Genomic DNA, 15,302 nt, shown 5'->3' with positions numbered 1-15,302 from the left:
AACTAGTCGGTGATTCACATCAATGAAATGGAAGTTGACCAAACAGAGATGCTGCACAGTATCACTGTTGTAAAGGATTGCTGTGTTGGAGAAGGGCAAGAACATTGGTCTTTGTTCGACTTCTCAGTACCTTCACATTTGTCAGATGTGGATCCAGACATATGCTGACTTCAGGGGTGCAAATGTCTTCTTGAGAGTATTACTTTTTAAATTTCCATTCTTCTGATTGCATCACATGCGACTTCACCAATATGGGTGAAGATTTTGTGGTAGATTGAACAACTTCAGTGGGTCGAGATGAGGACGTCACCTTAGCACTACACAATTTAGCAACTTTAGCACACAATTGGACATCACAGGTCTGCATGACCACATATTCATGGGCTATGACATAGCAACAGCAATATTGTGACTGCTAGATAGTGGTATGCAATGCTTTCGGCTAGCTAACATTTTGCAAACAACATGGACAGGTACCTTTTCCTTCACCCAGATCTCCTGAATGGCTCACTCAGTGAGGTACACAGTGCATTCACGAGATGAAGTGGCTTGGTTGCCAGTACAGATGGTGCAGAGGGGAGAAGAAAGTTGGCGATCTTCCTCATGAACAACCTTGCCGTAAGTTCCACATTGGGCTGCCTTCTTACAGGACTTGTGAGTAGGGTTATAATGCTGACATCGTGTTTGCTATGTAGGGTCTGACATTGATGAATCCATAGCCCACCTGGATGTTCAACGGGAGCTCCACTCAAGCAAGCATTCAGAAAAGATTGCAGATAGGCACCCAGTGGACTGGAGTTATGTCCTGATCAGATACATCATGTTGTACATCTTCCTCTGTCACACTGTGTATATGATACCACATGAAGAAGTCAGTCTGCACTGAACCTCCTCACAAACTTTAAATTTTTGGGCTCAAAAGGCACTGTCTGTCTCTGGAAGCAAAGTTCCATTGTTTAAGCAAGTGCAGGATTTTAATTGGCCTGCAACTGTCTTCGCACCTTTCTGAATGATGAAATGGATTAACTGTAGAAAACATCTGACGACCTGAGCATGACACCATGAGGCAGCAGGGTGCAACTGAAAAATTCATCAAGTCTTTGGCCTTATTCCCTTTCCGTTTATTAGATGGAGGTTATGTACATGGAGTTGACCTAAGCATTGTGGGTGAATCCCCCATGATTGCCAGCATCTCCAATGGCATGCTCCTTCCTTTGGGGGTTCCCACACAGGGGAGTACAACTGCCTTAGGTGACTGTACACAAGTCTGATCACACCTCCCAGCTCAAGACAGGAACCGATCTGCAATTGGGAAAGCAACAGCTCAGGCAATCACCTCTCCTTGGGCCTGGCCTTTCCCAGGGGGTATGCACAACCCTTACCTTTCGACCTGGGTGCTGGGAGTTGTGCACCCAGTTGCCCTTTACATGTTAAAAGCATGAGCCGGTATTCAAGCATGCAGAGGGATGAAGTTAGATGAAATGGGACACCTCAAATACCAAAGCAGAGAAAAGAAATCTGGACAAGAAAGAGAGAAACAGAAAAAAGTATACTTTCATAAGTTTTGGTTAGCCTACTTCACAGAAGACCTGGTTCCCAAGGGAGGGATGAAAGAATAGGAGGAGGAAAGATATGCGGCACAGAAAAGGGAGGAGTACTGCAACGGAAGGGGCTCCATGTGTGCCATGCACGTACTCACAAAAGAGTTATGGGAAGAGAAGGAGAAAAAACTTTTAGGTGCACTGGCGGGATCAACAATGTGTGTATTACTGTAATTGGAGCAGGGAAGGTGATAGGTAACTGGGAGACAGGGACTAGTCAAGCTTTAGGCCAGAGTGGTTACACACATGAAGGGAAAGTTCCCACTTGCACAATTCAGGAAAGCAGATGTGGGTATGAAGGATCTAGATGGCACCAGATGTGAAGCAGCCATTGGAGTGAGGCACACAATGTTGGGCTGCATGTTCAGCAACAGGATGGTCCAGCTCTTTCTGGGCCACAGTTTGGCGTGGCCATTCACGCAGACAGACAGATTGTTAGCTGCCACACTCATGTAGAAAGCAGTACAGATTGGCTAGTACATCACAACTGCTTGCAGATTAGCTAGTACAGCACAATTGCTTTCACAGGCAGCCATGTCTTTGATGGGATAAGTCATGCTTGTGACATGACTGGAATATTTATTTATTTATTTATTTAACCTGGCAAGATTAGGGCCATCAGGCCCTCTCTTACATCTAACCAGGCATTCTACTTATTTTACATTCATATGTTTTAGTAGGCATGTTAAACAACATCTAATACAAAAAGTGAGATAAACAATTAGAAAGGTACACCTGGAAAAATACATTATTGAAGAGAAAGATTTTAGATAGGAGTGCTGGCAGCAGGGAGTATGAGGGAGACTCATGGTGAAGGGAGGAGAAGAATAAAGAGACATGATGAAACATAATTAAGGAAAATATAAAGGAAAAGAAGACTGCGTGGCTAATAGAGATAGATGAAGAGGAAGGCATCTCAGGAGCAAGATAGGAGACGCTAGCTTTGCTATTTGACAGATGAGAGGATTGGCCTTGCACATTAATTTTGTGGAGAATTTTATGCGGATGATAATAGGAAATGCTTCAACTTCTTCTTAAAAGCAACAGGAGACTGAATTTTCCTCAAGTTAAGGGGCAGTTTGTTCCAGAGGCGGACAGCGGCAACTGAGAAGGAGTTTGCAAAAGTTTTTGTTTTGTGAGTGGGCACAGTTAGGATACCAGATAAGAGTGACCTCTTGTTTCGATTATGATGGCATGACAGGTTTATAATCTCTGAAGCTAGGTACTGGGGTGCTTGTGCGACGAGGAGTCGGTGAAGTAGACAGTGTGGTAGTCACGCAGTTTGTCCGGCCGCAGCCACCCTAGCTCAGAGTATGAAGCACTAACATGACCATATCGGCGAATGTTGCAGGTGTAAAGCACACAGGCATTCATGGTTAGCTCTAGCCATCTTTTGTTTTCACTACTCATGCATTGTTGAATCACATCACAATAGTGGAGGTTCGGTGAATGAGTGCTTGCACGAGCTGGCGTTTCAAGTCCTGTGGGAATATGTTCCGAAACTTTTTGAGAGCATAGATACAAGCAGACATCTTTCGGCACACTGCGACTCTATTCTCCGCCCAGTTGAGATGCTCGTCCAAAGTTACACCCAAGTTCTTCACTGTTTTCTGATATGGTATTGGAGTACCGTCGAGCAGAATAGGAGGTAGCTGTTCGCGGAAATCTGAACCTATTAATTTCTGATGGGTTATTAAGATTACTTGCGTCTTTTTTGCATTTAATTTAAGCCCCAGGTTTTTCGCCCATGTCACTACTGAAGACAGATCATCATTCATCAGAGCGATTGCAGTGCTTACATCTTCAGGTCTGACGCTTAGGTAGAGCTGGAGGTCGTCGGCATAGAAATGATGTTTACAGGAGGACAAAACCGACGAAATGTCGTTGACATATAAAGAAAACAGAAGTGGTCCTAAGACTGATCCTTGTGGCACTCCCGAAGAAACATGTATCCAGGAAGATTTTTCCTTTGCGCAGACAACACATTGCTGTCTGTCTTTTAAGTAGCTTTCAAACCATCTCATTGCACTAGCAGAGAAATTAAGCTGTTGCATTTTTCTGAGTAATATGTCAAAAGTTAACAGTGTCAAAAGCTTTGCTGAAGTCCAGTAGCGTCAATATTGTTGCCTTTCGATCGTCGATGGCATATTTCAGGTCATCAGTTACTTTAATTAGAGCAGTGTTTGTGCTGTGATGTTTACGGAAACCGGATTGAAATTTGTCATATAGACTGAATTCATGCAAGTGTTCAGTGATTGGTCATGAACAATATATTCAAGTGCTTTGGAAACAGCAGGCAGTATGCTAATTGGTCGGTAATCACTAGGCAGTTGCGGGTTTTCGATCTTAGGGATGGGTCGAATTATGCTTCTTTTCCATGCAGTGGGGTATATTCCGTTCACGAGGGAAAAATTAAATATGTCAGTTAAGACAGGTACTAAGATATCGGCAACATTCTTAATCATGGTTATACCAATACTGTCGTTGCCTATTGCATCAGAAGAGATTCTCATTATTGCTTTTCTTGCCGTATTTGTTGTTACACGTTTTAGATGGAAGGTATCGTTGTTAAGTTATCCTGTTTGGGGATTCTTGTGGACAGTAATTATCAGCCGTGCTGGTATTCAGAGGTGCAGAGAAGAATTCATTTAATTCGTTAGCTGACACATGAAAAGTAGTTTCCGATTTTGCCTTTCCGACCCCCAAGCTACGGAGATTCTTCCATAGAGTCGTGGGTGTCAGATCGCTGCATACAAGGGAGCGAGCGTGCCTGATTTTGGCATTGCGAATGCATTGTTTCACTCTGTTCCGTAGCTTTCTATATTCTTCGAAACGCTCGGGTTTCGGATCTGCCTTGAAACGCCTGTGGGCAGCATCCCTATTAGTCATCATTTGACGTAATTCAGCTGTCAGCCATGGAGCAGGAGATTTTCTTACACGGACTGTGCACACAGGTGCATGTTTGTCATAGATGGCAGTGAGTTTATCACCAAGTTCATTAATTTTGCCGTCGATTGTAGGTTCTCTGATTATTTGATGCCATGAGATTTCTGAGCAATTGGCTGTTAGAGCGTCAAGGTCAATACGTTTCATGTTCCTTCAAGTTATGTAACGCGATTTGATCCTTGGGGGCTGCACAGAGTAGGCCAGGGGTCGATGATTGACCAACATCTCTTACTTTGTCAGTCTGTTTCATTGCGATCACGTCTATAAGAGTATGACTGTGCGCCGTATGGTGTGTAGGTTGTAATGGAAGAATGTTCATGCTATTGCAACTAAACAATCTTCTTAGGTTTATCGTGGAGGGAGTGTCTCTTAGCAGGTCTATGTTCAAGTCACCCATTACGATGACATGTTCGTATTGACACTGAAGTGAATGTAATTCCGACTGGAAGGAACTCATCGAGCTTATTTTTGGCGGCTTGTACACGACGCCAGTCAAGAATTTCCGACTTTGTATATTTATTTCAATGAACATGAATTCAGCCTCTTTTTCTTCAGCAGGATTTGACGTACATAAGACTTTCGCTTTGAGATCTGTTCGTATATATGTGCCGACCCCGCCACCTCGCTTTTTTGATATGTCTGCCCTAAGAAATGTGTACCCTGGGAGATGAATAGATGCAGAGGATATGTGTGGTTTCAACCATGTTTCGGATAAGAGGATTACGTGGTAGTTTAGTTGGTTGAAAAGGAGGCTAAGTTCTTCGTAATGCGCAGGTAAAGACTGAATGTTGCAGTGAGCTGCTAAAAGCTCTGACGCGTTCCGCTGAGCAGCATGGAGTAGGGTGGCAGACTGGTTTGTCCCTTTGTTAGGCACTACCTGCCGTGAGGGGCACTGGCCGGTGTTTCCGCCAAGTGACATAATAGAGGGGTGTCCGAGATTTTGCGCGCCCTGTTTGTGACTCCGCGAGTGCAGAAAGAAAGGCGACTGCAAGAGATTTCCTGAGGTTGCGGGAGTATAGAAAATGGATTAGTGGTATTCGGTGCAGGGAGAATATGACCAAAATGGTGACGGCTGTGTGTCACTGAGTATCGTATGTCGTAAGAGGAGAAATGTAATTAGAGTATTTGAAACAGCTTAGGGTGGAAATAAGGGAAAGGGGAGTGATTTAAGAGGCCGATGCTGCCAGCGGAGAGAAGTAACCTTAATATTTAATAGATTATCGTAGGAAGCTAGAATTAAATTGAAATTTACTAGAGTGATACTGGTAGTGATTATCGTAGGAAGCTACAATTAGATTTAAATTTGCTAAAGTGATACTGATAGTGATTTTTGTTATGAGCAATTTAAACAGAAGAGATGGTTGGCTAATGAACTAAAGGAGAGGATAATAATTGCAATAGAACTATTACAGAATGGAAGAGAATAAACTGAGAAAATGAAAAAGTATTAGCAGTAACTAAAATTAAGCAATGGCTACAGCTACAGACACAAAAAATAGTAAAAGTTAATACAGTTACAAAAACAATTAGTTGAAGGAACAAATAATTAAAAAGTTAATACAATTACAAGACTATATCTGAGTATAGGACTGTTACAATTTGCAAATGGTGTTACGTTTGACTTTTGGCTCGAGTATGTTCACTTAATATTATTGAGTTCTGTCATGTTTGTGACTGTCTTCTTTCCAGCTGCAGTCTTAATGATTACTCTGCCATCCTGAGTCCACACATTCTGAAGACCGAAATGGGATATGGCACTGTTTAAAATCTTTAGCCGCTCGTGTGTCAGATCTTACCTTATTGTAAGCCCTGTCCTTGCTAACTTCTTCTTCTGGGTAAAGATCTCAGCCCTTTTTCGGTATGACACAAATTTAATTATTATTGGACGAGGTTTGGTAGCACCTGGTAGTTTTCGTCCCACCCGGTGGCTCCTGTCAATGTCTGCCTTGGTCACTTCAACGCCTAATTTTTCACGCGCAACCTGTATAAGCAGGTTGTCCGTGTCTTCTTCTTTATTTTCTGTTACTCCAAACAATCGTAGACTATTTCGCCTTTGGTACTGTTCTAGCTCGTCTGTTGCGGCAGATAGTTTCACTTCCAACTCTCGTGCCTTTTTCTCGTATTCAGACACAGACTTTTTTAGTGCTGTAATTTCGGCAGTATTGGCCTCAACAGTTTCACGCATTTTGGCCAATACTGCTGCCGTTACAGTATCTGATATAGTGCCTGCTATCAGATCGAGATTGTTTTTATCGCGGAGCGCAGCGTTTACCTCAGAGCGGACCAGCTCCGCCATACCGGGAGCCGCGGCCACACCTTCCTCCAGGAGCAGGCCCGCCACACCTGCGAGAGGATGTATGGGACAAGTCTTCCATCTTGATCTATTACAGGGATATGAACCATGTGGCAAGGGGTTGGCAGTATGGGTGGAGTAGAGAGAAACAAGGACAGTGTGTATCTTCAGTGGGAGCTGGAATACCACTGTGAGAGGGGTGGGGAGGATATTCCACACTTCAGGAACAACTGAATCACATTCACTGGCAGTGTTTCATCCACCTGGCTGGAAATAAAGGCTACACACTCCACTAGCTCCCTATCTCCTATCACATCAAAGGCAGAGCTACTTGTGATCTATTCATCATAAGAATAAACCTGTTGTAAACATCACACCACATATTCTTCCGCATTTGCTTGGATCTCATTGGATTTCATGTCATGTGGAGCAGAAGCAAAGCTGTGACCAGTACAGTCAAGTACGATCATAAGGATATGCTTTATGCTGTGTTAAATGCAAATAGACTGAGCGATAGCACTGGACAACAGCTTTACCGGCGCATTAAACTCTGACAGCACTGGCTAGCCTGTGGCCCAACTAAGCTGCAATGGTATGAGCAGCTGCAGTTCATATGTAAAAAGAGTCGAGCAAAGAAACAATATAGCTTCAAATGTCATTTAATTTTTAAAAGGAATGAAATAATATCTGGCAAAACTCCAGCACTACCACGTGCTTCTTATGTGACCAAGCAGAAATAATAAATTGCTCTGTCTTACCTACATAGTATTCTAATTATGAACAAGAGTGATGAAAATTCCTAACGCAAACACAGGGTAATTTTTCTGAGCGAGCTACATGGGATGCAAAAGCATACTGCAGGGATTTCACCGTACTGTTGAATACTGAAGCCAATGAAGGTATTAATTACAGTCACTTGTCAGGTAATCTCTTAGCTCCTTCCCTATCCAAATTCTAGAAATACATTTCAGTTCTGGGACTGTCACCTGCTATGCTGATAGCGTGTTGATGAATAACAGACTCCATGAAGCCACCCAGGCACCACATTTTCTCCTCTTCTGTCATAACGTGTCATTATGTATCCCGCTAGCATTCAGCAGTGACGTGAGATAGCTGCATGCGTTAGTTCCAGCACATCTACCATCTTAACAGTCTGTTATTTTTTGGATCAAATCCCTTTACTTGGTTCCAGTCAGATCAGTTCTGTTGGGTTCATATTGTAATGTGGTACAGTGGCAAATGTAAAAATGTAGCATTTGTACGGTGTGCTTAATGCTGTGAAAATGATTGTTTTCCATGTTTCTACGAGACTTATCTACATCTGTGGCATTAAACAATGCACATAACAACATAACCCAAATAAATTTTTTATTTTTGCCTTGAAAAACTAAATTATGTTTTCTTAATTTAAACAACCTTCATTACCAGTCTTTCATAAAATGTCAATAATTAAGAAGTTATCTTTGAAATAAAACAGGAATTTTGTGTGCAATATATAATTAGAAACATTATTAAAAAGAAAAAAAAGATGATGAATTTTACAATTATGACATGTAGGTATTTCAAACTGAATGGGGGGGGGGGGGGGGGGGAAGACTCAGGCGAGACTCGAACATGTGAACCATCAACTACAGTGTATCATCAATCTACTATGCTTGCGATACTACTATACATACAATGTGAGCTTGACTCTCAACAGCATCTAACACAGACCCTGGGAAAGCTTCAAAGCCAATTACATGTGAAAATTCATGAAAAACATTAAGAACAACCTATTTCTCGTCACATTTTAACTGTGCTCCACATGCGTGTTTCACAAACTATGGCACTGTAAGCAGCCTCAGCCATTTTCAAACTGTGAATTAACAGTGTGACAATCAGATACAACAGTGCAGGGGCTGTGACTGTACACGATTTTTGAAATAAAAGCTACATAGCTAAAGCATGATTAAGAAATATGTTGATGGCTGTTAATACATTTGAATATCTTAAAATTTCATTGAACGTATCTTAGTAATAATATATTTCATACAGAAGAAAGACTTACTTCAAAGAGCATAACACCACCAATGTATAGTGCTACGGCTTCTGACCAATCATCATGTTTGTGTTTGTTTGCATCAGGCTTTTTCTTATGATGAACTGAGTATACAGGCTAAGCTGCAACCTCTGTGCTCCATTCTACATGGGCATGGCAATCAACAAGCTGTCTGCCACATGAATGGCCATCTGTGGCCAAGTTGGTCCACCTAGTTGCTGAGACTGCTGCCCAACACAATGTTCTTCATTTCAGTGGCTGCTTCACAGCCTGTACACTCTTGATCCTTCCTATCAACACCACCTTTACTGAACTGCACAGGTGGGAATTCTCCCTGCTATATACCACATATTCCCAGACCCCCCTGGCCTCAACCTTGGTTAGTCACTGTCCTTCACCCACCTATCCCCTTCCATATCCACTCCAGCACTACACAGCCTTCCATTCCACAAACACACTCTCAGTCTTTTAACTTCTCTCCTTTTCTGTTCCCTTTGCCTCCCCCATCCCCTCCACATCTGTCTAGCCTCCAGACTGCACCTAGCTGCCCTATCTTCTTTCTACATCTACCCTGCATGCTCCCATGCCTATCCTGTTATCTCTTCCTACCCCCATCTCAGCCTCTTCCTTATCCCCACTACCCAGATTACTTCTCCCGTCATGCAGTCACTCGCATTCTGGCTTTGACAGCCAAAGACAGTGGTCCTATGTGTCTCCTTTCCAAAACATTGTTTATGTAAAGAACAGTCACAAATTATTATATAACATAGCATGTGAAAGCTTAACTTTTTTCACCAACTCACGAAAATGCCTCAGCTATGAATAGTTTTTGAATTACATTCCCATTTGCCCATCAACTCTCTCCCTCCCTCTCTCTCTCTCTCTCAGATTTTCACTGCATTTACCATTAGTAGAGCAGCAACTCTGACCACTGTATGATTTCCTGCACCGAAAAATGCTGTAGTGTCACAACATTGTTGACACTGTCAAATATACTGCACAATGACAGGTAAAGATGATTTTTTTTTAATACGATGAAATACTGCAAATGTATGGCAAGATGGCAATCTTTTTGGATCCTTACATCATATTTACATTTACATTATTATAAATAATTTGTGGAGAGCAAAAGCATACCTGTGTATGGAGCTCCGAAAAGACAGTGTCGAAACAACGGGAAAGCATTGCTAAGCTGCCAGGAAGCCCGTGATCTTCGTCAGGAGTCGCAGCCTGCTGCCACGGTAACAGCCCGTGCGCGTACAGATTACTCGCAGTGGCAGAGTTGTACGGTTGGCGAGCCGATTCTGGAGGAGCAATAACTGGAGCAGTGACACTGAGTGCCAAGTTGTGGGCACCCTGAGCAGCCAGCCTACGCAGGGCAACTTCTGCACAAGTTCCCACACCGAGTTCCAGTCGAGCATCCATAGCCACAGACAATGATGAAGAAGCCACTGTCCCAGTAATACCAGTTGCTGAAGCTGCACGATTCGCAACAGCAGTACTAGTGCGTTTTGCGAGACTCCTTCCACGCTCCAAAATGTCATCGAGGAACTCATCCAATTCACTGTCATCCGATTCCAGTAGTGATGGAAGTTGGAAACAGTTTCCAGTACCCTTGGAAGTTGAGGGCCCTGGGCGTAAACAATGACTATGTTAGAGAAAAACAAGCACGATAACCCAAAAAGTTATTGTAATTTGTAAACACAGTTATATAAATTGTTTACCATGACTGAAAAGAAATATTTGGTATTTTGGAATGAACTGTATAATTACAGTTTCTACATAACAAGACCCTTCATTTGCTACCACTAGCAGAGAAAATCTGCACAAGTAAGATGATGTCAAGAAGTATTCACCTGTTACTGATTGCGGTAACATTTGCTAGCAAACACTAGGAACTACCGAACTGGAGCACCCAACAGCTGTTTCTATTACTGTATTGTGTTCGATTTCTGTGTTCTACAACAAAGTGAGTAAAGAGAAATGGAAAAGGTGATATCTAATCCACAGCAAGGAAAATTTGCTGCAATGAAGAGGTGCTCCACCAAACCATACAGTCCAAATTAAAGAGCTGCTACTTATGCAAGCAAAAGACTGTCCACAGTTGGATGATGCTATACTGTAGCACATAGAACAGCTGCCAAAAGATTCAGTTTTTGTCTTTTTTTTCATACTCACAATCATTTCAAATCAGTTGTTATTAGGTCCAAATTATTCTGAAAGATGTACTCGACTACCTTTCGAGCATTTTCAGCGCATACATATGGACAAACAAAAAAAATTCCTGGATTTCCCAGTTAAAAATACACATTTTCCCAGGTGAAAATACCTATTTTCCCAGTGGAAAAAAAAACACATTTCATTTCCTGGTCAAAATACACTTTCTTCCATGTTAAGTAACAGTACACTTTCCCTTGAAACTATAAAATTAGTCAATCCTTTGAATGGTGAAGGTTTTATACTCTGGCATAGAACTTTTCAGCACTATAGGAACTGAAACCCAGGAAAAAAAACAGCACATTTTGGAAAAATCTTTGATGGGTCGCAACATGTACACTGCATATTTCAGTATTATGAAAGTATAAATACGACTTCCACCAAACACAACATGATAATTTCCGAAGCATTGAAATCGAGGCTGTGATGCGCATCTGTCTCAGCAAATCATAGCTCACATCATGTGACCTACCCAGCCGCCGACAGCAGATAATCAGAGCATACGACACGTGATGTAGTCAGCCAGTAGCAACATCACTGTTAAGTAGGACAAACATAAAAATAGGAGAAGTTACGGTTTAAATTAATATACATATTGTATAGGTACAAGGAAAGCTAAGCTTTCATGTAGAATATTGGACTTTTTGTGTGTGTTATCCTTTAAGATATATCAAACAGAAATGTGCCACTAAAATTTTAAATAATGACATAAATGTCCAGTCTTATGGGTCCAAAATTTTTCTAAGTGGTTGGTCCTGAAAGTGTTACGTTTCGAATGAGAATCAAATGCTCTGTGATTAAAAGAAATTCACTGTACATTCTCCCACACATTACAATTCACCTTGAATAAAAGAAAATTTACCTTGAAAGTAACATTTCTGAACCACCATTCACAACATTTTTTCTGTGACCTGTTAAAAATGTAAAAAGCTGTGATGCCGCATTCACCGAAAAAAGTTTATTGTTATAAAGTATTGCAAGGTATTCATCCTAAAGCTTTGACACAATTTGCTGTCGGAAAATGCTTGTGTGTGCTTTTTGTTTTGTTAATGTAAATGGCGCACTTTCCTTGCAGCTTAAATTTTATTTTGATGTTTTTCTCTTGTTTACCTTTTATTGCTGCAGTATTAGTCTGCAGTAGAGGCCCAAAGTACAATTATTTGTTAGAGTATCAGTTCTTACCAGTCAAGCTTACAAAACTATAATCAAATATTAAAACAGTGAAAAATATTCAGAATTCAAAAAAATTCACACTTTTTCCTGGTTTCCTCCTGGAAGAAAAGGTTCCCAGATTTCCCGGTTGTTCCACAATGTATTCAAACTGATTTTGTAAAGCTCAGTTGCACACTGGAACGACTCTTGTTCAATACTGACCTCCTTTTAAAATGCATTCACTGTTGAGTATGGTTCATCTGAGATATCATTGTATGACCAATATATTTGCTATTCAGGTAGCTTCACTATGCCTTATGAAATTATAGGTGACAAAAAAATTACATTCCTCACTTCTTGGCTGCCACTGTTCTGAACCAGAACTGCATCGAACTATTAATCTCTTCATCTGAGATATTAACTCATCACCCAGAAAGAGCTGAAAGACCTACAGAACATTGCCACCTAATGAGAGCATCTTAATGTGCATGGCTGCAGTACCCCATGAACGGAAATCGGTGTTAAGTGCTTTCACAGAACAGATACATTGAGGTCATGCCACTGCCAAACCTGTGACATGTGCAATGGTCTTCCACAGAACAAGCCATAATCATTGAATGAAAATATAAATAATTCACTTCCTGACTATGAAATGCACACACTTTATCTCCAAATGACTCACAATAACTAGCCTTTCTTTTCAAGTAGTAACAGTGGCACAAAATGAAAATACTGACAGTGGTTTTATAGGCAACTGCTGGGCTTTCCAAAATAAGAAATTTCATTGAATGATGCACAGAAAAATTATGGTGAGAATAGTTACTTCCATCTAACATTGCACTGCTATACTTTCATGGTAGAGTGATTTATTTTGTACAAACCTTAATAAACATAACATGAAATAATAATTTACTGCTTACAACAACATGAGTAAAAATGGGATAAACCATGATGTGTGTGTGTGTGTGTGTGTGTGTGTGTGTGTGTGTGTGTGTGTGTGTGTGTGATGAAATTGACCTCCTACTCACACTATTTCAAGTATTTATATTCACCTTATTTCTTTGTGACTAAGATGAATAATATGTCATTAGTAGCTATAAATACCTTCACTGAACACGTCAATTTTTAGTTCAATGACAGTTGGGACTACACAGAACAGTTATGCGATCAAATTTTAATGGCAGACATAAGGCAGTCTCCTTTTAGTCATCAATCAACTGAGGCACTCCTTCCTTAACAAAGACAACACTTCCTCAAGTAAACTAAGAAGCTAAAACACTACAAAAACAAAGAGGCAAGAATAAAAATTCTTTCACTCTGCCGAAGAAAGAACTACTGCCAGGTCACCAACTACATGGAAAATTGAACAAAATTTTGTACTTGTGTTTAAAAATGCAAATTTAATCTAGAATGACAGCAAGTAACACATGAAGGAGAAAATATAGATATTCCTGATCTGATTGCAAGAACATCTTCATTAATAAAGATGGGATTGTGAATGCTGTCAAATATTAGAGGCAAACTGTGAGATTCTGAGATGAAAAACAAATCATAAGATAATTTTTCTAATTTTAAATGAGTAAAAGGAAAATTTAAATATATCAATTCAGACTTTACAAAACAGGACAAGGAGTAAAATCTTACGTTCGAGATCCTAAAGTGAAGTGATTTAGAAGTAACTGCAGTTACGGTATGAGGACTGAAAAAGAATCTCTCCCCGGACAAAAATGTAAGACAAGCTAATATGTAAGCAACTAGCCCCAATTACTTTATTTATTTACATTTTATGGCCTCCATTGGACCACTCTAGCCAACTTTATACAAAGATTTTTTTCAGTTACCTGTCAGCCCAGTACTACTTCATTCTCTCAGATCTCATATTTTCATCATCAGAAATCACCATTCCTATTGTCTGTTTGTTGAGTCTCGTTTTCAGTCTGGTTTGTTAGTCTGTGAGGTTCCTGATTTTGTCAGTTTTGTTTCTTAGGTCTTCGTAGCTTATCCATCTCTTCCTTGATTTCTGTAATCCACTTATGCTGCACTTACTATTCTGCAATTTTTCCATTATTCTCCTGACGATCCTGTTCTCTGGTGTTCTGATTAGACGTCCGAAAAATGAAATGCATTTCTTCCTGATTGTCTTCATTACCGGTTCTATTTCCTTGTAGACTGTTTCATTTGTAGCTACTCTCCAGCGTCCATCTTTCTGGTATGATTTGCTGATGCATGTTCTGATGATGCTTCTATCTATTTTGAATATTTTGTCTATTTGTGCAGTGTTAGTTGTTTTGAAGACAGTTTCACTTGAGTATGTTATTTCTGGCTGAATGGCTGTTCTGTAGTGTTTTAATTTTGTTGTTATAAAACAGGCTCTTTTTGTTGTACGCGTTCTTGGTGATATATTGTGCTCGACTCAATTTGTTTATTCTGTTATGCCACGTTGGCTTTTCATTGAGGTTGTGTGTTATGATTTCTCCCAGATACTTAAATTTATTTACAGTTTTCATTTCTTGGTTTCCTATGGCAATTTTGTTTATGAGTTGTGGGTCATTTAACATGATGACTGTTTTTTCAAAGGATATTCCAAGACCAATTTTCTGTGCTATCTCCTATAGTGAGATAACTTATTGTTTGGTTTTCTGAATACTGCTGGACAAGAGAGGAGGGTAATTAGCAAATCCTAGATAGTTTAAACTTATGTTGTCTTTGGGTCTTCGAATTTGGATGTTCTTTCTGTTAATCTTGTACCATTACCCTCAATATGTATTCTAAAGCACAGTTGAATACCAGGGGTGCCAAGCAATCTCCTTGTCTTAAACGTGTTTTTATGATGAATGGCTCAGAGTGTTCCCCCCTGAACTTGACTTTTGATACAGTGTTGGTTAAGGTTAGTTCTATCAATCTGATTAATTTTGTATGGAGCCCGAAACTGCTTAAGATTTTTAACACTGAATGTCTACGGATACAGTCATACGCTTTTTTAAAAAGTCCACAAAGGTTAGTACAAGAGATTTATTTTGTTTCTTGTAATATGCAACGGCTAATTTCAAAGTGA

The 15,302-nt window shown here is 40.4% G+C and overlaps 1 protein-coding gene across 3 annotated transcripts in view; it reads right to left on the bottom strand.

Annotated features, from left to right (window-relative positions):
- LOC126335421 (baculoviral IAP repeat-containing protein 6-like) overlaps positions 1-15,302 on the bottom strand; it is a 311,044-nt gene that overhangs the window by 143,934 nt on the left and 151,808 nt on the right. For all 3 annotated transcript variants that reach the window (XM_049998701.1, XM_049998709.1, XM_049998717.1), the window contains one exon: positions 10,016-10,509. In XM_049998701.1, coding sequence (XP_049854658.1) covers positions 10,016-10,509 — 494 coding nt within the window. The remainder of the gene's footprint in view (positions 1-10,015; positions 10,510-15,302) is intronic.

Source organism: Schistocerca gregaria, chromosome 1 (genome assembly GCF_023897955.1).
Source record: "Schistocerca gregaria isolate iqSchGreg1 chromosome 1, iqSchGreg1.2, whole genome shotgun sequence".
Lineage (NCBI taxonomy): Eukaryota > Metazoa > Arthropoda > Insecta > Orthoptera > Acrididae > Schistocerca > Schistocerca gregaria.
The sequence above is the reverse complement of the archived record's forward strand: the minus strand, read 5'-3'. Positions and strand labels throughout refer to the sequence as shown.